General features: G+C 43.9%; 1 protein-coding gene across 7 annotated transcripts; it reads left to right on the forward strand.

Moving 5' to 3' along the window:
• Positions 1-1,726: 1,726 nt before the first annotated feature.
• LOC119015778 (cyclic AMP-responsive element-binding protein 5-like) lies at positions 1,727-19,081 on the forward strand. Of its 7 annotated transcripts, none has more exons than XM_037091909.1 (11): positions 1,728-1,850; positions 5,376-5,442; positions 6,436-6,529; positions 8,232-8,341; positions 9,554-9,780; positions 12,690-12,816; positions 13,099-13,170; positions 16,533-16,904; positions 17,007-17,273; positions 17,357-17,465; positions 18,287-19,081. In XM_037091909.1, exons 1-11 carry the CDS (start codon positions 1,789-1,791, stop codon positions 18,421-18,423), a joined length of 1,644 nt encoding a protein of 547 aa, XP_036947804.1. In that variant the 5' UTR covers positions 1,728-1,788; the 3' UTR covers positions 18,424-19,081. The 7 variants fall into 7 exon arrangements, with proteins under 7 accessions (XP_036947805.1, XP_036947804.1, XP_036947806.1 ...); XM_037091911.1 differs by lacking the exon at positions 1,728-1,850 and adding an exon at positions 3,010-3,098; XM_037091913.1 differs by lacking the exon at positions 1,728-1,850 and adding an exon at positions 3,016-3,094.
• Positions 19,082-19,435: the final 354 nt, after the last annotated feature.

The raw sequence follows: 19,435 nt of genomic DNA on the forward strand, positions 1-19,435 counted from the left end.
CTGTTTTCCCTGACTGCCCTCTTTCTACCCGACCTTATGAAACACACACGCACACACACTATTAAAAACATTAAATAAAACTCCAATCCACAGATTCAAGTAGATCCAAACACACACACACTCACTCACTCACTCACACAAACAACATGACATCACCGGCGTCTGCACATGTACAGTATAGAAACCCAGTGACTTCATCGGCCCAGACACAGATGTTCTCTCTTACACACAAACATGCAGACACACACACACACACTCAGGCAACATAAACACACTCATTACGCACACATGTTGTATCAGAGCTCTGCGACAGTGACGCAGTTCCTCGCACCGTTACGTAAATGAGAAGTGGTAGCATGTGTTGTGAAATGCAAGAAAGAGAGAGCGAGATACAGCGAGGAGTTCGTGGTGCATGACATCATCTCATCTGAGGTCTGCGGGTGGCGCACAGTGTAACAGTTTGGATTGATTTCAGACCAGCACAGATATTCTGATTATCAGCTGCTCTCAGATTTAAAAAAAAAAAAAAAAAAGATTGCAATGTGCCAGCGAACAATTTCTGTTCATGTTTTTTTTTTTTTTTTTGTCGGCTCCTGCGTGGATCTGCATGTGAGGGCATAGCTGGATGCAAATTTAACACCAGCCATCTCATTATATAATCAGATGAATATAACTCGCACACATGGACGCTGCTTAAAGTATCTGTTCTGTGATAGAAATAGTCGTAAACCGCCGTGCATCAAATGAACAGTTTGGCAGCCGAGCCAGATGTAGGTGCAGAGAGGATCGTGGGGATTCAGGTCAGCAAGTTTGTTTGACCTTTGACCTGAAACGCCATATTTTTTACAGACAAGGTGACATCATCAGGTTCTGGACGGGCGGCTCTAGAGCTCCCAGTCTGGCTGTTAAAAGCCATGCAGAGGCAAAGATGCCAGATGGTAATGGCTGGTATAACCGGTGAGTTATGGAGGCGGCTGTAATCTCAGTGGCATTGTCTGCTCCGGGGTGACGGCCGGAGACTTCCTGGCTGCCGTCATACACTCTTCGGTGCGACTCTGCACACACACGTGCTGTAAAAAACATCCCTTATCTTCACTGAAAACAAATCTCAGTGATTCACATCCACACGGGGGAAGAGCTCAAAACACAGAGTGACATCACCACAACTTCCTGTTTCTTCTGGTTGCCATGGCTGCCGGGATTTGAATACTTTAGGCGATTGGTGGACGATGAGTCAGTGGAGTTGGGTGGGTCCCACTCTGCACTTTCTACCACAACAAAACCAAATCCCTCTGTTCACCGGAAAGCCTGACCAAACATGGCAGAGATATTACTCCACGGATTAGCTCAGCGGAGATGTGAATGACCGAAGTCCCTCCTTTTAGTTTGTCGAGGCTTCATGGCATCATCTCAACAATTTGATCAAATTTCAAAACAATGGGCCATTAGCTGTTTATGTTCTGAATAAGTACGAAGAGTTCATATTTAATAACAAAATACAGCGGAAATCAACTTCTTAACTGTGAAGCTGCGCCTGTAAAACATGACACAAGCTTGTGTCAGGGAGAAGTGCGACTCCTTGCCCTGATCATGACTTATGACATCATATCAAACACACAATAGCAGCCAGTGTGTGATGACTGTGGATGCACTGATGGTAACAATAGACCCAGTCTATCACAACGTGTCACACTCTCTCACCAGCGCTCCACTGCTTTTGTGACTTTTGAAGTCGCTTCTCTCACATAAATCTTGTAACAACAGTAAGTATGATCCAATAATAAGCTGATGTTACTGTCGATACGTCACGTGGCGGCTCTGACATTAGTAAGACTACAGGCAACATCCAGGTAAATGCATCTTATATGTGTTATAATCCATATTTGTATAATAATTGTGTATGTTCATTCAGTTCAGTTGCTCGATTGATGGTTATCTAATCATAAATGTGTGTTTCTTTTGATAAAGAGGTCACAATCAGCTGTATTAGCACGCAGGTTATTTCACTGTGGTTATTAAATTACTCTCAATGTTCCTGAAAGAAAGTTATCAGACGGTCTGTAGGGAAGAAGAATACACACAGGTAACAACAAGATGCCACAAAATACAAAGTAGGCGTATATATAAATAATACAGTGTCTATAATCAGACAAAGTGTTTCTGTAAGTTGTCAATAAACAGAAATAGTACAGCAGAATTAATACTGAATGGATAAATGAGTATATTAATTCATATACATGAAGATTATATGAGTGTATCAGCCAACAGCGTGAAGGACATGTCAGTCACAGTGTTGGATGATCTGTATACGCCAATATGTATACAGGAGTACATACATAGTTATATGTAATAATTATATCATAATATATAAGAACAGTGTACATTTTAAACTGCAATTATATAATTTAGAATTTGTAGGTAACGTTTTAGTGTTACATCTTGTTCACAATGAGATAAATAAAACAATAAAAAATATCATTTATTATTATTATTATTATTGTTGTTGTTGTTGTTGTTGTTGTTGTTGTTGTTGTTCGAGTTTCTTCTGTCAGGATCAGTCTGGGTCGAACCTGCTCTCTTCACATCAGACTGCTGCTTTATGTTTCAAGGTACCACTTTTCCTCCAACAGTAACACGACTCCATCAGAACCCTGCGTAAAGTTTTGCGAAGGAGAGAATCACCTCGGGGGCTGTTGCTCATTTCTGACGCATACAGGCTCGGTTCCGACGCTGGGACGTCCCGCTTCAGTCAGACACTCAGAGGCTGGGTTTCATCCGCCCACCCGGTCTGCCCCGTGTCCCGTCACGTTGCGGTTGGTGTGTCTGACTCCGCTCGTCTGACGGTTCTGGTCCGTCCACCTCCACCATGTTGCTGTCTCGTCCGTCTCGCCCCCCTACCGGCCGGTGTCATAACCCCGCCCCCCCCTCCTCTCCCCCCCTCTCTCCGTACGGGACCGCAATGATTTAGAAGTTCAGGAATCCCACGTGACGTCACCGGGAGGGTGATGTAATGCTTCTGTAAATAGATCGTATTGTAATCCCGCTCCAGTCCAACGTGGTTCCTCTCCGGAGCGCCGCTCGTCCCTCTCGACCTGTAGGTAAGCCTCCGCAGTTTAACTTCCATTCACAAAAAAAACTTCACGCGTCCTGACTACACGCGCGCTGTCGGCTTATTTATTTCGCGCTGCTGGGAAAAAAAAAAAAAAGTTCTGGTGCTGTTGTCTGTGTGTTCTGGTGCGGGTCATCACGGCGGACGGGCTGAGCGAGAGAGAGCGTCTATTTGGGGGGTGTGACAGCACCCTCCGTACAGCTGTGCCGGGCTTGTTTATGAGCTGAACAGGTTGTTCTCCGGAGCGGTACCGGGACAGGATACGCACCGCGACACGCACAAGAGACGCTGACGGAGGAGTTTTCTGGTCGGAACCGCTGCCCCGTTTGAGCGCCCCCCACCCCCTCAACCTCAACCCCCCCGAGCCGGTGCGAGCGGTCCGGCGTTTTTGTTGACATTCATCCATCAAACATGGCAACTTAGAGGAGCAGTGAGTAGCTGGAGCCGGACTTTATGTGTTTAATCCAAACTTCTGCGTGTTTCGTGTCGTTTGGACCTCTGCGGTGATGTGAAGTGTCGAGCAGACGAGCAGACGGGGAGAGGAAGCGGGAAAAAAAAAGAAAGAAAAGAAACTCTTGTAATTCGGTCGCCTCAAAGATATTAATCCGCGTTGAACTGGCAACATGTTGTTGGATTTATGTATTAAGGGTGACGTCACTGCATTGATGTAACCGCTCTGACAGACGGGATTTTTTTTTTTTTTTTTTTTTTTTTGCTGGAAAAGTGCTGAGTCTGCTGATCTCGCGCGAGCACAATTGAGAGGTAAAAACAATCAATAATAATAATTATTATAATCTGTAGAAGATAATTAACTCGTGTATATCTGATTATAGCGCAGCTGTCACTCACACTGCAGCTGCCATTACATTAACTACACTTATATCAAAATAATATCAAACTTTTTTTTTATTCTTTATCTTTGTTCAGCTGATTTCTGTCTTTAAACACACACACACACACACACACACACACACACACACACACACACACACCTATGAAGTCACCTCTACTTGCCAGGGGTTGGAAAATGGGGGCCGAGGCAGGTTCGAACCTGTCAGGAGGAGCAGGCCTCCCTCCCTCCCTCTGCCACCTCCCACCCTCATTCCTCCTCTCTTCCATTGTGTCCTCCTCTCTCTCTCTCTCTCTCTCTCTCTCTCTCTCGCTCTCTCTCTCACTGCCACTTGTCCTTTCCATTCCCCTCTCCATCACCTTGATGTCACTCTCCACCTCCTCCTCCTCCACCCCTGCACACACTTTCCATTTCTTATGGAAGCCTGTACTCTCTCCCCTCTCTCTCCCCCCTCGCTCTCACTCTTTCCCATAACATCAGGACCCACTTTAGCGTCGTCTCAGCGCTTTTCCTCTCACGCAAGTTTTCAAAGTGTGTGTGTGTGTGTGTGTGTGTGTGTGTGTGTGTGTGTACCTGTGAATAAGCTTTCTCAGCCTCCTTTATCAATTCCTCGATCACTTCCTCCTCCGGGCAGCTGTCAGTGGATGAGCAGAGTCGCGGCAGGGTCACACTGCTGACCTCTGCGTCCTCTCTACAAGTGTGTGAGTCTTGTTTTGCTGACGCTCAGCTCGGAGGAATGCTCGAGGTCGACGAGTTGAAGTCTTCTTCCTCTTTGCTCTCACTTCAGATGAGTCTTAATTGCTCCCCATCACTGGCTTGATATCTCCAGCGAGGATCTGAGCGGGTCAAGCCTGGGTGAGAGCGCCGCTTGTGCACTCAGTTGTGTGTTTGTGTTGATATTTTTACCTCATGATGACTTTGTGTCATGCACGGAAAGCATGCATCCTCTCATAGCCCTCGTATTATCAACTGATGCCCAGATGAAAGTCTAATCGTAGCCTGAGACAATCACACCACAGACGAGCGATGATCCTGACTCTGTACGAGCTCCACAACATATGTCTCCACAATACAAACACATTGTATTATAGCACTCGTCCTAATAAAACGACTGCGGTGCTGTCAGACGCCAGGACTGCTGCACTCCTGCCGGCACCAAAGGGATCATTTTCCTGGAGATAATGTTGTGTCTCAGGGTGAAACATCCATCATCTGTGGCATCTACCTCATTACACACCGCTTCCACAATAAAGACATGATAATAGGACGATAACTGAATCTGAGGGCATTCTGTCTGTGAGGATAAAAACACAGAACAGAGAACTGAAATCATCGCACAGTAAAGACAGACTTCCCTACACGCAACGTGACGAGGCTGCAGGTTAACGTGTTGTTCTTGTCTTCTCTGTGTTGCAGGCTTGTGTATGACATGAATGACAAACAGGACAGGCCTTATGTGTGCGGCGCCCCGGGCTGCTCTCAGGTCAGTTGGATGCAATGTGTGTGTTACATCTCAGGGCTGGGTGATGAAACAACACTGCAATATTTTTAGGCTATATTGCAACACATTATATATCTTGATACCCAGAAATCTCATCACAAGCTCCTCATCATCAACAATCAACACTGTGACGATGTTATAGGTGGATTATCAGTAATTACTTCAACGATGAGATTTCTAATAGTAACTCAAGGGAAAATACAGTCCCCAGAACACAGTTTGAATCTAGAACTACATAGTGCACCTTTAAATAAACACCAGCAATGTGGATGTGATGATTAGAAGAATCAGAATAAGTAAAACAGTCTCTTAAGTACAGAAAGAAACGTTACTTTTAATGTTATTGAGCCTTTAAAACCAGGAAAAGACAAAGTTTGCATCATAAAACTGATATTTAAAATCTAAGGTGATTTATTCTCATATCACGGTAACAATATAATTTGCAGGCAGATTATTTAATCCTGACAGAATAAAACAAGTATATGATGAGTGATATAACATAATTTAACATAGCAGAAGAGTCATTATGACATGATTATTAACTGTGGGAAGTATCACTGAACAATATGTAGCCGTGGTGTTTGTATACCAGCAGAAAAGAGACTGGATGCAATATATTTCTAGGCTGATAATTATAGGATTCACACAATTTAACATTTAATTTATTAGATGAAATGCACCGGGTCATACTGTCAACATTCATGTGACAGAAAGAATTATAGTCAGAATAAAAGTAGATGAAAAATGAAAAGAAAAAGAGCTGTGTTAAATGTTAAATTTGTCTTTTCTCCTTCAAAACTTACTCAAACCGATTAATCAAACTATCAGAGCAGTTGCTGATTGAATTAATTACAAACATTCCCTTTCACTCCTTTTTCACCTGGAGCGCTACAGTGTCCAACAGAAAGGTTCTGATCAGGTAACTATTAGAGGTACCAGCTGATTAAACCGAACATCTGTGTCTTTGTGCTGCAGCGCTTCCAGTTAGAGGAGCATCTGATCATCCACAGACACAAACATGAGATGACCCTCAAGTTCTCCTCCATCAAGGTGGACACAGCTTTCACAGGTGAGGCAGCGCAAACGTGAAAAAACACAGAAAAAACAGACAAGTAACGTGATGTTTGTGTACAGTATCTGGTTTTAATGAGCAGAGTTTCCTTCTTAGCTACTTAGACATGCTATATGTTGCTGTGTGTGTGTGTGTGTGTGTGTGTGTGTGTGTGTGTGTGTGGTGACCTCTTTTCAGGATCAGCGCTTGATGAAAAAATGATGACGCTACGTTATACAGTATGAAATCAGATAAGCTCGATACAGGCTTCCTTCCCTCAGATAGTCTGTGCTGTGAAACAGAGCCGCTCATGTTGCACCGCGGACAGCGAGTGTACTCCATCAGATCAGAGCACACACGCTGATACGTGTCATCAGTGGAGGCCCACTTTGATTTAAAAACACACAACTTTAATGTCTTTATTTGGACTTTGCAGGCAGCTGTAGGAGACAATATAGCAGGAGGAGTGACGTAAGGAGGAATTTACTGCAACATTTTGTGCACCAGGATGTGAGTGTAACTATATCAGTTTGCTGGATAGTTGAACAGCATCAGAAGGACAGTCAGCGCAATTCATTACTGACACACTGGCTTATTGTATGTAAATACAGTATGTAATGTGTGTAAATATAGTACAGTAGGGAAGAGTCCCCACTACTTATTCATGTGTCCATTACTTCCTGGAATGGTTGTTTTGTCATAAAACAATAAAATAACAAAGGTTACAATCATAAAATAGAGAGAAAAGCAGCAAATCATCACATTTAACAAGCTGGAACTAGACAATCTTTTGCATTGTTGCTTGAGAAATAACTAAAACAACTGAAATTGAAAAATAATTCCACATTGATTGATCGACTCGACTTGATTCTACATACAAAACTGCACTCGGTTTTGTAAATTCCTCATCTTCTTCCGCTTCTTTCAAGTGGATGGAAAATGGGTCATCCAGCTCAAAGAGCTGCTAACCCAAAGAGAATCAAATTATCACGGGATTTAGAGGGAGACTTTGTGTCCCGTGACGGTATAAATGCTTCTTTGCATCATCTTTGCCATCGCAAAAATAAGAATAAGACAAAAAATGTCTTTAAAAAAACACCAATCTTACCCTGAAGTGCACCGCATGCAACTACAAATTATTAATGCTGTGGTTCTTAACTCCTCTGAGACTTTAAATAAAACAGATTTGCAGCTATTTGAAGGAGAAACAAGCGATCCAGCAGCTCTGAGACATGATTTCGCGTCAGCGTTCTGATCCAGTTGTACGTCACAGTCTTATTGTTAGAAATGTAAAAGCCTCTTTTGTGCCAGTGAAGGATGCTGGATAGGTGCTTGATCGTGGCTGAGGATCCGCCTTGATCCGGACTCGCCATTGGGACGGTGTCACGTGACAGTCTGTAACCATAGCAACAGCTGTGTGTCTGGATGTAAACATCAGCGTGACATCTAACCTCTGCAGACTCTCCCTCTGCGTCTCTGTCTCTGCAGCCTGTCACGCCTCCTGCAGGAAATCTCATGTCAAAACAAAGAGCCCGGCTGACCTCTGACCTCTGCATGTTTAGACGGCTCAGAGAGACGGACTGATGTTATCACAGAGAGAGACAGAGAGCGCGGCTGAGAGGAGACTCAGCATCACAACTCGTAGAGCAAATAAGCCTGTTTGTGTCTGAAACATGTCTTCCTCTTTCTCTGTGTGTGTTTTTGTACGTGATGCGTCCAGACCAGACTCCGACGCCGACACGATTTCTGCAGAACTGTGAAGAGGTCGGTCTGTTCAAAGAGATAGAGGAGGAGTTCCTTCAAGCACAAGAAGAGGAAAAGAGCAAACAGGTGAATTTTACAGACAAACGTAAACCAACAATAAGAAGAATTGCTTGATAGGTGTGTTCCTGTCAGGTGAGCGTTTTGAGTGACACTTGAATGTGATGGAGATTAAAGCAGTCAGACCCAATCAGACGGCTGCAGATATCTGACCTGCTGTGAGGAAAGACACACCGCGCGATCACGTTCTCCCTGAGAATTAAACAGCTAGACATCAAATGCACACACACACACACACACACACACACACACACACACACACACACACACACACACACACTCACTCTCACCTAAACAAATGCATGCATGCATGCACACACACACGATAATCATGAACACCAGTGATGGAGGAAGTATTCAGATCCTTTATGTTCACACTGGTTCTTTATAAACACTGATGTCACTGTACATTCATGAGTAAAAGGAAGGTTAACAGGTGATCCAGTTCTGTTACAGACTCACCTTCTGTCCTGTGTTGTTGTTTACTGTGGCAGTAATAATATCACTTATAAACATGAGGGTGGAAAAGTTGTCTGTTGCCACTTTAAGTAAAAGTTTGTGAATATAATCAGGAAATTATAAAAATAATAAAGCTGCTAATAGCATTATATCTATTTATCAAGTTGATTAATGCCATTAATCAAGTGTTTGGTATATAAAATTATTAATCCTGTCATAACCTCAAAATATGACAAAATACATTAAAATTACTTGAAATGTCTTCACATAATGTGGTTGCTAGTAGGAATGTGAATGATTAATGATTAATTGATAAATATGTGTTAACTGATTAACAACGTGTGAACCGACAGTCAGAGATCACCTGAATGTTTGTTGTTACAAATTACAAATACTTAGTTAATTATTAGTAATATTTAATTTATAAAACACGAACAATACATTTTATACAAACTGATGTTGTCACATTTTAGCCGTTTAGCGTCGTCAGTATGGAGGTTCTGTTTATTTTAACTCTTGATTGTTTCAGCTGTATTTGTATAAATTGTTGAGTAGCTCAGTTTACAACAAAACATCACATTTTTACAAACTCTTTATATGATTTGTGTTTAAAATTTTAATTTCTAATGCAACTAATAACTACAGATAAATGTAGTGGATTTAGAAAGTATAAAGCGGCATGAAAAGAAAGGACTGAAGTTAAGTACAAATATGTCAGATTTGGGATTGAAGTGCAGTACTTGAGTATCGTCTCCCCCACAGACGCTGTCTCATAATGGGCCCTCCTGTACGAACCAGCTCAAACCCCAGCTCCAGCTGCAGCACCCCCAGCCGCCGCTGCACCACCCTCAGACCCACCCGCTGCAGCACCCTCAGTCTCATGGCACCATGATGGCCTCCAGCTGCAGCCTGGCAGCCCAGCAGGTTCTGTCCTCCTCCCAGTCCGGTTCTGTCATCACACAGGCTCCCTCCATGCTCACACACTCAGGGTGAGTACGCTCATATAAACGCAGCAAACGCCATCCGACTGTACACACACTCTTCATCGCACACACACACACACACACGTGCTTTTCCTTTTAACTTTGTCTTGTCTCACTCGTTCTTCCTCTCCTCTCCTCGGTCCTCGCCCATCCGGCTTTTGGACGCAGTATAACTCATTCCGTCTCGCGCAGACTGCCGTTTCCCCCCCCTGCATAATTTATCACTGCACTAATGAACTGAGAGAAAGCAGGAGGAGAAATCTAACTTCAGTTTACTGAGAGAACAAAGTCGTCGCAAAAGAGACGCATAACACCCACTCAGACCCGCCGCCACCCACCCTGCCACCCAAACACGGCCTCTGTTATGTCTGTTCGGACTCAGAACCAGACGGGAGTCTCAGCGGCCCGTGCAGCTTCCACGGCTCCCTGGTTATCAGCCGGTTAGATTAGAGGAGTTCCTGTCTTTCATCTGACCGACGGCTGCTCTTTCTCTTCCTGACGTTTCAGAGCTGGATTTGGGTTTACGTCCTTCTATTCTAGTCATGTTGGAATTAAATATATTCAATTATTGGTATCGTATCAACATCAACAAACAACAACAAACAAAAACAGAATGAGACAGTTTTCGCTGCTTCATCTACTTTCTTCTCTCTTTTCAGCTTCTGTCGCCAACTGTAAAACTTTTTTCAGTATTTCTTTAAACGTTAGCACACTTTATTTTGTCATTAATTCATGTCATTAAAGTGTTTGTGCTATTTTATGCCTTTATTGGAGAGTAGACAGTAGAGACGGACAGGAAATAAGGTGAGGGAGGGATCGACGCCCAGCAAAGGTCTCAAACCAGCGGACAAAGTTCGTTAACACCTCAGGTTCCCGCTCATCGAAATAAAAGCCTTCGCTCCAGCCGTCATCAGACCTATAACTGACTGATGATTGCAACACATGTTGAAGACAAACAAATCTGCGATGTTGTTTAGATGACGCAAGGTACAAATAAGTTCAGTGACATAAGAGGCTCCGAACATCTGTCCAGGACCTGATCGGACATGACGGTCAGCGGAGAGAGAGCTGACAGTCCGTTATGGTACAGTAAAGCAGCGCCAGCTGAATCCAGACAGCATGTTGGTCAGTGAAACCAGCTAAGTGTTGCTACATGAACAACATGGATCGAGTGTCGGAGTGTTTCCCCCCGTGTTTATCACCGATTTCCATAGCGACCTGGTCTCTGAGTGTCTGGCCGTGGGCCCGGCAGAACTTGTTGTGGTTACGTTAGGAAATGCTGTTTTGGTTTGCCTGTACTTTGTTGTCTGTACTTTGTTGGGCCGCATACCCCAGATTCAGTGATGACATCAGTGCCGATGACCTCAGCGTGGTCACAGAGGCCCACGCTGTCCGATTGGATGAGAGCCAGAGCGGTTAGGTCAGCACATGGCACCCCGGGTCTCCACGTCCCCCGCTGTGATCCCCCAGCGTCTCTGCCGCCTCTCAATCTGTCGCTCTCTCCTACAAAATTATCTCTGTTTTTTCTATTGTCACCTCCTCATAGTTTCCACTGTCGGCGCTTCACCTCACACCTCTGTTTATGTCAAACACAGTAACATTTTTATGTATTCAGTTTTAGTTCAGCTGGTTCTTTTGCCCAGATTTGAAGTGTTTGTCGTCCCACATTATAAAACTGCATTTTTTCTCACTTACTTCTTGTGGTTTGTAGCTTTTGGTTTTATGTGCCCACATTTCACACATCCTCCACCCAGTGTTGCCAGATCTGACTGACACCAAACAGCCCAGAAAGAACCTTAAACCTTTTATTCTCCACTGGTGTGTAATGCAGTTTTTTTTTTTTAAATAACAGGCACACACACACATATACACACACGGTTTTGCGAACAAGGTGCAAAATGAACTTTTTCATCCAGTGATCTTTAAATTGTCTTTGCTGTTTGTTCGTGTGAAAATAGAAAAAAATAGGTTAAATAAACGGATCAAATACGAGCTACTTAATGAATTACCATTGTTTTTGTGGCTGGTGAGTCAGGCAGCCAGTATTTAACTGGTAGATGTCGTCATTTTTTGCTCTAGTCGCAAAAATACCTTCATCTAGACAACATTAATCACTTTAAGTCATCTTGACCTTAATTTTTGAAACGCAAATGGTAGGTAATAAGATGAATTAAGCCATTAGGACTAAAACAAGGGCTCTGATTTTTAGTTCTCATAGTTTGAATTCAGAAAAACTAAACCCACCACATGTACAACAGTTAGAGATATTCTGTCACGTTAATCAGATGGAACAGATTTATCTCAGACACATGAACAAAAAACATTTTGAATGAGAAATAAAATAAGCCAGATACAATCACATACTTCTTACTCAGCCAGTCAAGTGAAAACTAGTCTGTTTGGGAGGTAAACCACCAAACCTGGCAACGCTGCCTTCACCTCAGAGCAGCAGAGGTGAAAAGAACGTTTGGATGGAAACGACTCTTTTCCAAAAACAAAGTCCATGTTATTCTGGATTATCCGAAGAACAATAGTTTTCACAGGGAATATTTTTGTTTGCAGAACTGTTCACGTTGAGATTTGTGGATTATCGTAGGACATCGTTTCTGAAAACACACCGAGCTCACGTTGTTTTTACGTCTTAGGGTAACTCAGAAAATGCAGTGACAGATCGAGTCAGTTATCCCTCTTCTTATGTCATCTGTTTATCCTTCCCCGGTTTCCACACTGACCTTTTTTAACCACGTCCGTCTATCTCAGTCTCACCTCTGTCTGCCATGAAGACCCGGCTATAAATGTTGCAACCTGCACCTCTCTCTGAACCCGGATTAGTGAAACTGTAGCTGTGGACGGCTCTCTGGCATGACTCCCCCCCCTCTCTCTCTCTCTGTGTCTCTCTTTGTGGCTGACCACAGGCCAGTTCCCGGGCCGCTGTCCTCCCTCCTCCACATGAGGAACAGACACCGACAACCGCTGCCGGCCTCCTTACCTGGCACCCTGCCGGACCCCGCCATGCAAGGGGCATCTGCTCAGCACATGCCCGTGAGTATGGTCGACCGGCTCAGCTCACGCACATACAAACACACGTGCACTATGATTTATAGATGCAGGTATAGAGGCCGAGAGTGGTCAAGACCTGCGAGCTAGAAATATTCATGGCTGACAGGAGAATTCACTTCACTCTTGTGTGGATGAATTAATGAAAGAGTGTCAAACTCCAAATGGATGTGACCTTGTGTGGAACTCTTTACATCAGGAGGTGAAGCTTTTTCCTTGTCATGGTTGAAAAGGTTATTTTTGTGTCAATCTTCTCCCCTCCTTCAGATAGAGAAGCAGATGTCATGTGTAATGGGTATACCAGGTCCGGTACACAACCCTTCCTGTTCCTCGCCTCAGGTACGGAGCAGTCGGTTCGACCCGCTGATAGTTTCTTCCTCTGCCTTTGGATTATTCCGCTCTGCTCTGGGAATCGCAGTCTGCTTTGCCAAAGACTGTGTACACACACACTGAGTGGACACCAGCAGCTTTGTGAAAACTGATACCAACACTCCTGTTTTTAAACCAGAGCTGAGTGTTAAAGGGAAAGTTTAACAAATACAAAATCCATATTTTTCCTCTTAACCGTACTGCTGTTCACTCATCTAGACTCTACAGAGATATCAGCTGTTGAGACGTCTGTCTTCTCTCAAACGAACTAGACGGCAAAACATTACTTTTACTCAACAGCAACACTCTTTCCAGAAGTCATGACCCAGTTTCTTAATCTACAGACCATGTTGTAGATCAGTTACAGAGATTTATAGCAATATTATATTTGTACGGTAAACTTGAAGCTAGTAATCTTAGTTTAGCATAAAGACTGAAAACATGGGGGAACAGCTCGCTAAAGGTGATGAAACCAGCCTACCAGCACCTTAAACGCTCGCAGATTTACATGTTACACTTCACTTGTTAGAATAGTTTCAAAGCGGAGCGTGAAAAGAGATAATTTGCAGTTTCATTAGGGATTATGTGCCAGATTATTTCCTCCTGGTGGCAGCTGGCAGCCACTCAGATAAGCAGACTTTGTTTAACTTTCGAGCCAGGATAACTGTTTCCCACTGTCTTTAGGCTAAGCTAAGCTAAGCTAACCATCTGTTGGCTGTAGCTTCACATTTTTATACATGTAACATGCAAGCATGAGAGAGACTTCTTATCCAACTCTGCGCCAGAAAGCAGATAAGTGCATTTCCCCAAATAAGTTAACGTTTAATGGTTCCACTGTTGTTTTATCTTCTCTTAAATGAAATCCACAAACCACAAGCTTATTCCCTTCTAATCAGGATGGACAGGAAACAGAGTGTAACTTTACACTTCAGCACACACACACACACACACATGGACAGCCACAGGAAGTCACCACATTCACGCTCTCTCTGGCTTCTTCTTGGTTTGTTTTATTTTCCTCGTGTCGACATGCTCTCAATCTCTGCCCTCGTGAATTTTACATCTCCTCTTTCCAGGGCCGTGTCGTATGAATTGTTAAAGATATGTGTGCTATCAAAAGCAACTTCAGAGTGCAAACTGTGAAATCGCCCTGTGTACACACACACACACACACACACACACACACACACACACACACACACACACACACACACACACACTCGCAGGTTATGACTTCATGCGCAGAGCTTGTATATAGAGTGGCGAATGAAAAGTGGTTTCGGGTTTCAGAGCCGAGCAGGTCGCAGGTTCACATCTGAAACTCTCTCACACACACACACACACACACACACACACACACACACACACTTCTTCTTCCCTAGACCGATTTGATTCAGTTCTATTGTCATTTACTCGCTCCAGCTGTTAGTAGTTTTGCATTTCCGAGGTGTGAAAGACAACCCCGCTGTCGGTGTATTAACACCCCTCCGTCGTTCAGAGTGACTCCACGCTCGGCTCCAGTGGAAAAGTGAGCGTTTGACAGAGGCTCAGTGTTTCATGTACAGTTCCGTGTCTTCATTCACTGATCCCTCCAGACAGAAATATCAACGTGGTGTGTCATCCAGTCCGAGGCGATCCATGATGTAATCACAGGCCCCAGTGTCAGGGTGTTTCTATGTAGTAAACAGAGCTGAAATACTCGTGTCCCGTCCTGTTCAGTGTGTGTGTGTGTGTGTGTGTGTGTGTGTGTTTGACTGGCAGCCTGGCTGGCTGGTAAAGCTGGCGCAGACAGCTCGGTGACCTCATCCTTGGCACCCGCTAAATGTACTCCCTTTTTTTCGGCGCTGAATGGTTGAAGGGAGGAGAGAGAGAGAGAGAGAAAAAAAGTCTGCTTCTTCTCTTAAAGAAATATTGTGTAACAGGGAACAGATAGCAATATTGCCAGGCGGTGGAGGTGGGGGTGATGTCATGCTCTAAACATGACCTCTCCCTCTCCTCTGCTGAGCGTAGGAGAAAGGTGAGAGGAGGTTTAATTTAGCTTGTACAGTCTGTTTAGTCAGATGATACACAGGAATGATAAAGTGTGAAGGTATCAGGCTGCAGACAGCAGCATTTATTGGAACGCGTCTTATCTGCAGTTGTCTTCGCGGTTGTGGACGATTAGGAAAATGGTGATGATGGGCAGAGCGTTGGATTGTGTCTGAGAGCAGCAATCAGTTTAATTTTAACACGTTTGGTTACGTAGATGTATGAGATACTGCAGGAAGCGGCTATTTAAGTTGTCTGACCTGGAGCGGCCTGCAGGGTCCGGAGCTGATTTGCTGTTACTAATTTAGCTGGTAACGAACGCGCTCACGCTCTGTGACAGAGATGGAAGATAGTCATGTTTAATGTAGAGCTCCTTGTATAAACGGTTCAATTTTAATATATCAATATGTATATGTATTTTAAAATCTGTGTTTTAAGTCAGGACATTTCTCTTAGTTTTCTACAGTAACTTAAAATAAGTTTTATATTACGGTCCTGAATTTTACAACTGATACTTAAAACAGTGAGAAGCCATTTGGTGGAATCAGCCACGTGTTGCATTCATACTGAAAACATAAACTGCAGCTGCCGTTAGCCAGTGAACTCAGTTAGCTGTGTAGCTACAGGTCCTGTTAGCAGTGGGAGAGACATCAGCACTGGTGTTTCTTCACTTTCAGGTCATAATCTTACATTTTTAAAATGGTGTTTTCAAGTAGAAAATGTTCACATTGCTCCTCATGTTCAAACTTTAAAAAAACTCGTAAAAGGACGTGAAGTTGCTTTTTTCTCAGATTAGGCAAAAATCTTGTGAATGAAGATATAACAGCAACATTTTAGCATTTAAACATGCAAGACCTCGTTATGTTTCCTTTGTTCAGCACAAATGTTCTGTCATTTTACTCGAGGTATCAGTTTGTTTTGTTTGGTTGTTTCTGGGGAAACTGCAGATGATGCGTCAGAGATAGTGAGACGGGGAGTGAAAGTGACTAAACACAACGTGGATACGACTTTAAAATATTACCTCATCATTTCTACCTGAGTCACGTCAGATGTAGTTTTAATTTTTGTGGTTGTTTGACAATGAAGAAATGACATACTGTGTGTTTTATATGCTGAAGGAGATGTTGAAGAGTAGGTAGCAAATAATCGGAATCTACCAACAAATAACAGCAATAATAATAATATAATAATGAAAAAACATGCTTCATTTTAGTGGAACTGTGGACTTTCTTCCCTGCCTACATATCCCAGCATGCACTCAGCAGCATAACTTACTATGTATCTTTTATCTTTTCATCTCTCAGAGGTCCAAACAGACGCTGAGCCACCATCATTTCCAACAGCACCACCCGGGAATGGTCGCCATCAACAACCCCGTGACGTCGATGGGTCACATGATGGAGATGATGTCGCAGCGTCACCAGGCGCCTCCGCTGCAACACCATCCTCATCCTCCTCACCACCATCATTCGCAGCTCCCAGCTCCACCCCTCACCTACAACCAACAGCGCTGTCATGCTCCACCTGCACCTCCGCAGCATCCGGGTGGCGCCCACAGCCACCAGCTTCACCAGTCAGGGAATGTGAATGTACCGCACGCTCAGGCTCACCAATCACCGCCTCCGCACCTGCACCAGGGCTCTCCACCTGCACCGCCCCTGTCAGTGCCTCCACAGGTGCGACGCTTTATATCGACTGAACAACTCGATAATGTCAAGAGCTACAAGTGGCCTAATTATTCTTATTTTACTTTTTAAATATGTGTTTGTTGTTTGCAGTTATCCCCTGTTGCACAGCAGATGCAGCCCTCCCACTCCCAGCATGCACTTCAGGCAGGTGGTAACTGCAGCGGTCCAGGAGGAGGAGGAGGAGGAGGAGGCAACAGACGCAGGAGGACGACAGAGCACGACCCCGACGAGCGCAGGCAGAAGTTTCTGGAACGTAACCGGGCTGCAGCCACACGCTGCCGACAGAAAAGGAAACTCTGGGTGTCATCGCTGGAGAAGAAAGCCGAAGAGCTGACGCACACGAACCTGCAGCTACAGGTGAGACGCGCTCCGACAAGCACACACTCACAAACACACACTCCACACCTCTCGGGAGGATACTCAGTGTTTGTTTTTTCCAGAACGAGGTGACGTCGTTGAGGTCGGAGGTGGGTCAACTGAAGCAGATTCTGCTCACCCACAAGGACTGTCCTGTCACCGCCCGGCAGAGAGAGGCGCAGGGGTACCCCAGTGAGTAAAACCCCTCTACCCTGCACCCTCTCTCTAGAAAACTCACCAGCTTTTCCAGACGCCTGACACCAATCATCTCCATCCACCACTGAGGGTATATTCAGATACCTTGTATGTGCACATAAGGGAATAAACGCCATGGTTACATTCTGTCTCGTTACGACAAAACCACCTCTGGGCACACACAGGGACCTTAAACTGTTTCATTCTAAAGAGCACTTAAAGAGTACAAACTCCCCACCATCTCCACATGTTGGTACATGCACTTTTATTCCTACGGAGAGCCAATCAGGGGAAAGCACTGCACTCTTAACTCTCCACTTAAGAGGAATCAATTTGTCTTTGTCATCTTTCATACTCATTTAATGAACCGGACCTCGATGGTGTTTGAAATACTCGAGTGCACTTCAAATTTCTGGCACTGGCTGTCTTTTCTGCCTTGCATGAAGCTAGCTCGCAAACGAAATGCAGACCATGCCTATCTTGCACTCCGGCAGGCTAAAAGCTAACCTTCAACAATAACTGAACCTGTATGTGACTTAAAACGATTGAGGAAAAAAAAAACGCACCTTGTGGCTTAAATGGAAGCAGCCATTGTGTTTAAACTAAGTGTTGAGCTTCGGAGATCAAAGATGAATGCAATATTGGCATGTGTGCTATTTTCTATTGTTGTCTTTTTACTTGTATTTGTTAAAATAAAAGAGATATTTTCCTGTAATCAGAACTGTATTGGGCTTTTCATTCATCTGCACGCTCACAAACCGCACGGACGATCCAATCAGGGATCAGGGTCTTTGATTGACAGCTGTCTCTGTGTCCAGCTGCAGGGGTGAGCCCTGGAGGAAGTCCCTCCCCTGTAGGTCCTGGGTCTCATCTGCAGGCCATCCAACACAACAGCATCTCAACCTCCTCGACAGCCGGAGGCGACACAGGGCACGACCCCCAGCCCGGACGCTAGCCGTGTAGAGGAGGGGGAGGAATTATCTTTCTCTGCCGTCACGCCACTAAAGTCTCACTCAGCTGTGGATCTGACGCATTGTAGATGAAACACTGAACTGGATAGGTGACTTTATGAATCCATGTGAGCACTGAGGTATCTTTCAATCTTTTCTTTTTCTGGGTCGAGAGGAGACCAGAACCACATACTGATACATTTCCATAATAGGTGCAGAAAACGAGCTTCGTTAAAAAAAAACAAAAAAAAAAACTGTGATGGTTTCATGGCAACTGGATCCTGTGTTTGTTCACAAAGTGTCTAACCATTGCCTGCCACCCACTGACTATGCACATAAACAGTCATAACACATTGTTTCGGTATTCTTGCTCTTATATCTTGCACTAATTTTGACAAACGCCTATATATATATTATATCAGTTTTATATTTCTAACTGGGCGTCTGTGAGTGCACACCTTATGCCTTCTCTTCGACGCAGAAGCAGCTCGTCAGAAACTGTATTTTTCTATGAATAATTAATACTAAGAAGATAAAAAAAACTGTTGTTCAAATCAAACTCATGTCTCGTCTCTGAAAGCCATTTGAAACGTGATTGTACAGTATTTCCTTCCAGGCACTTTTTTCTAACTTGCCCTCAGACAGTATATATATATATATATATATATATATATATATATATAAAAAACTGCACCTCTTGTCTCAGTGGGTTAATAAAACAAAAGATTATTCTGGTAAGTCCTTGTGTCTCTTAATTGCTGTTTGTAAGCCTCTGGCTGTGACCAGTAAGATGATCAGTGTGTTTCTGTGCTACAGTTTGGTCTAGTCTGCCATCTAGTGACTGGTTTGATGAGTGGATGTTGGTCAGCAGAGCAGATGTTAATATTTGGCTTCTTTGAAATAAAACAGTATTTGCAGAAATCCTTAACATGATACATGAAGAAACATTTATCTGTGTGTTGTTTATTACTACATAATTTAATATAATTAAATATTTAACCATCAGTAAACGCAAGT

Source organism: Acanthopagrus latus, chromosome 3 (assembly GCF_904848185.1).
Source record: "Acanthopagrus latus isolate v.2019 chromosome 3, fAcaLat1.1, whole genome shotgun sequence".
NCBI classification, from domain to species: Eukaryota; Metazoa; Chordata; class Actinopteri; order Spariformes; family Sparidae; genus Acanthopagrus; species Acanthopagrus latus.

Bases quoted from the DNA above. Each gene is read 5' to 3' on its own strand.
- LOC119015778 (XM_037091909.1), top strand. From the start codon at position 1,789: ATGTTACTGTCGATACGTCACGTGGCGGCTCTGACATTAGTAAGACTA. The intron at 6,530-8,231 runs GTGAGGCAGCGC...TGATGCGTCCAG, and splicing joins GGTGGACACAGCTTTCACAG to ACCAGACTCCGACGCCGACA. The intron at 13,171-16,532 runs GTACGGAGCAGT...TTCATCTCTCAG, and splicing joins CTTCCTGTTCCTCGCCTCAG to AGGTCCAAACAGACGCTGAG.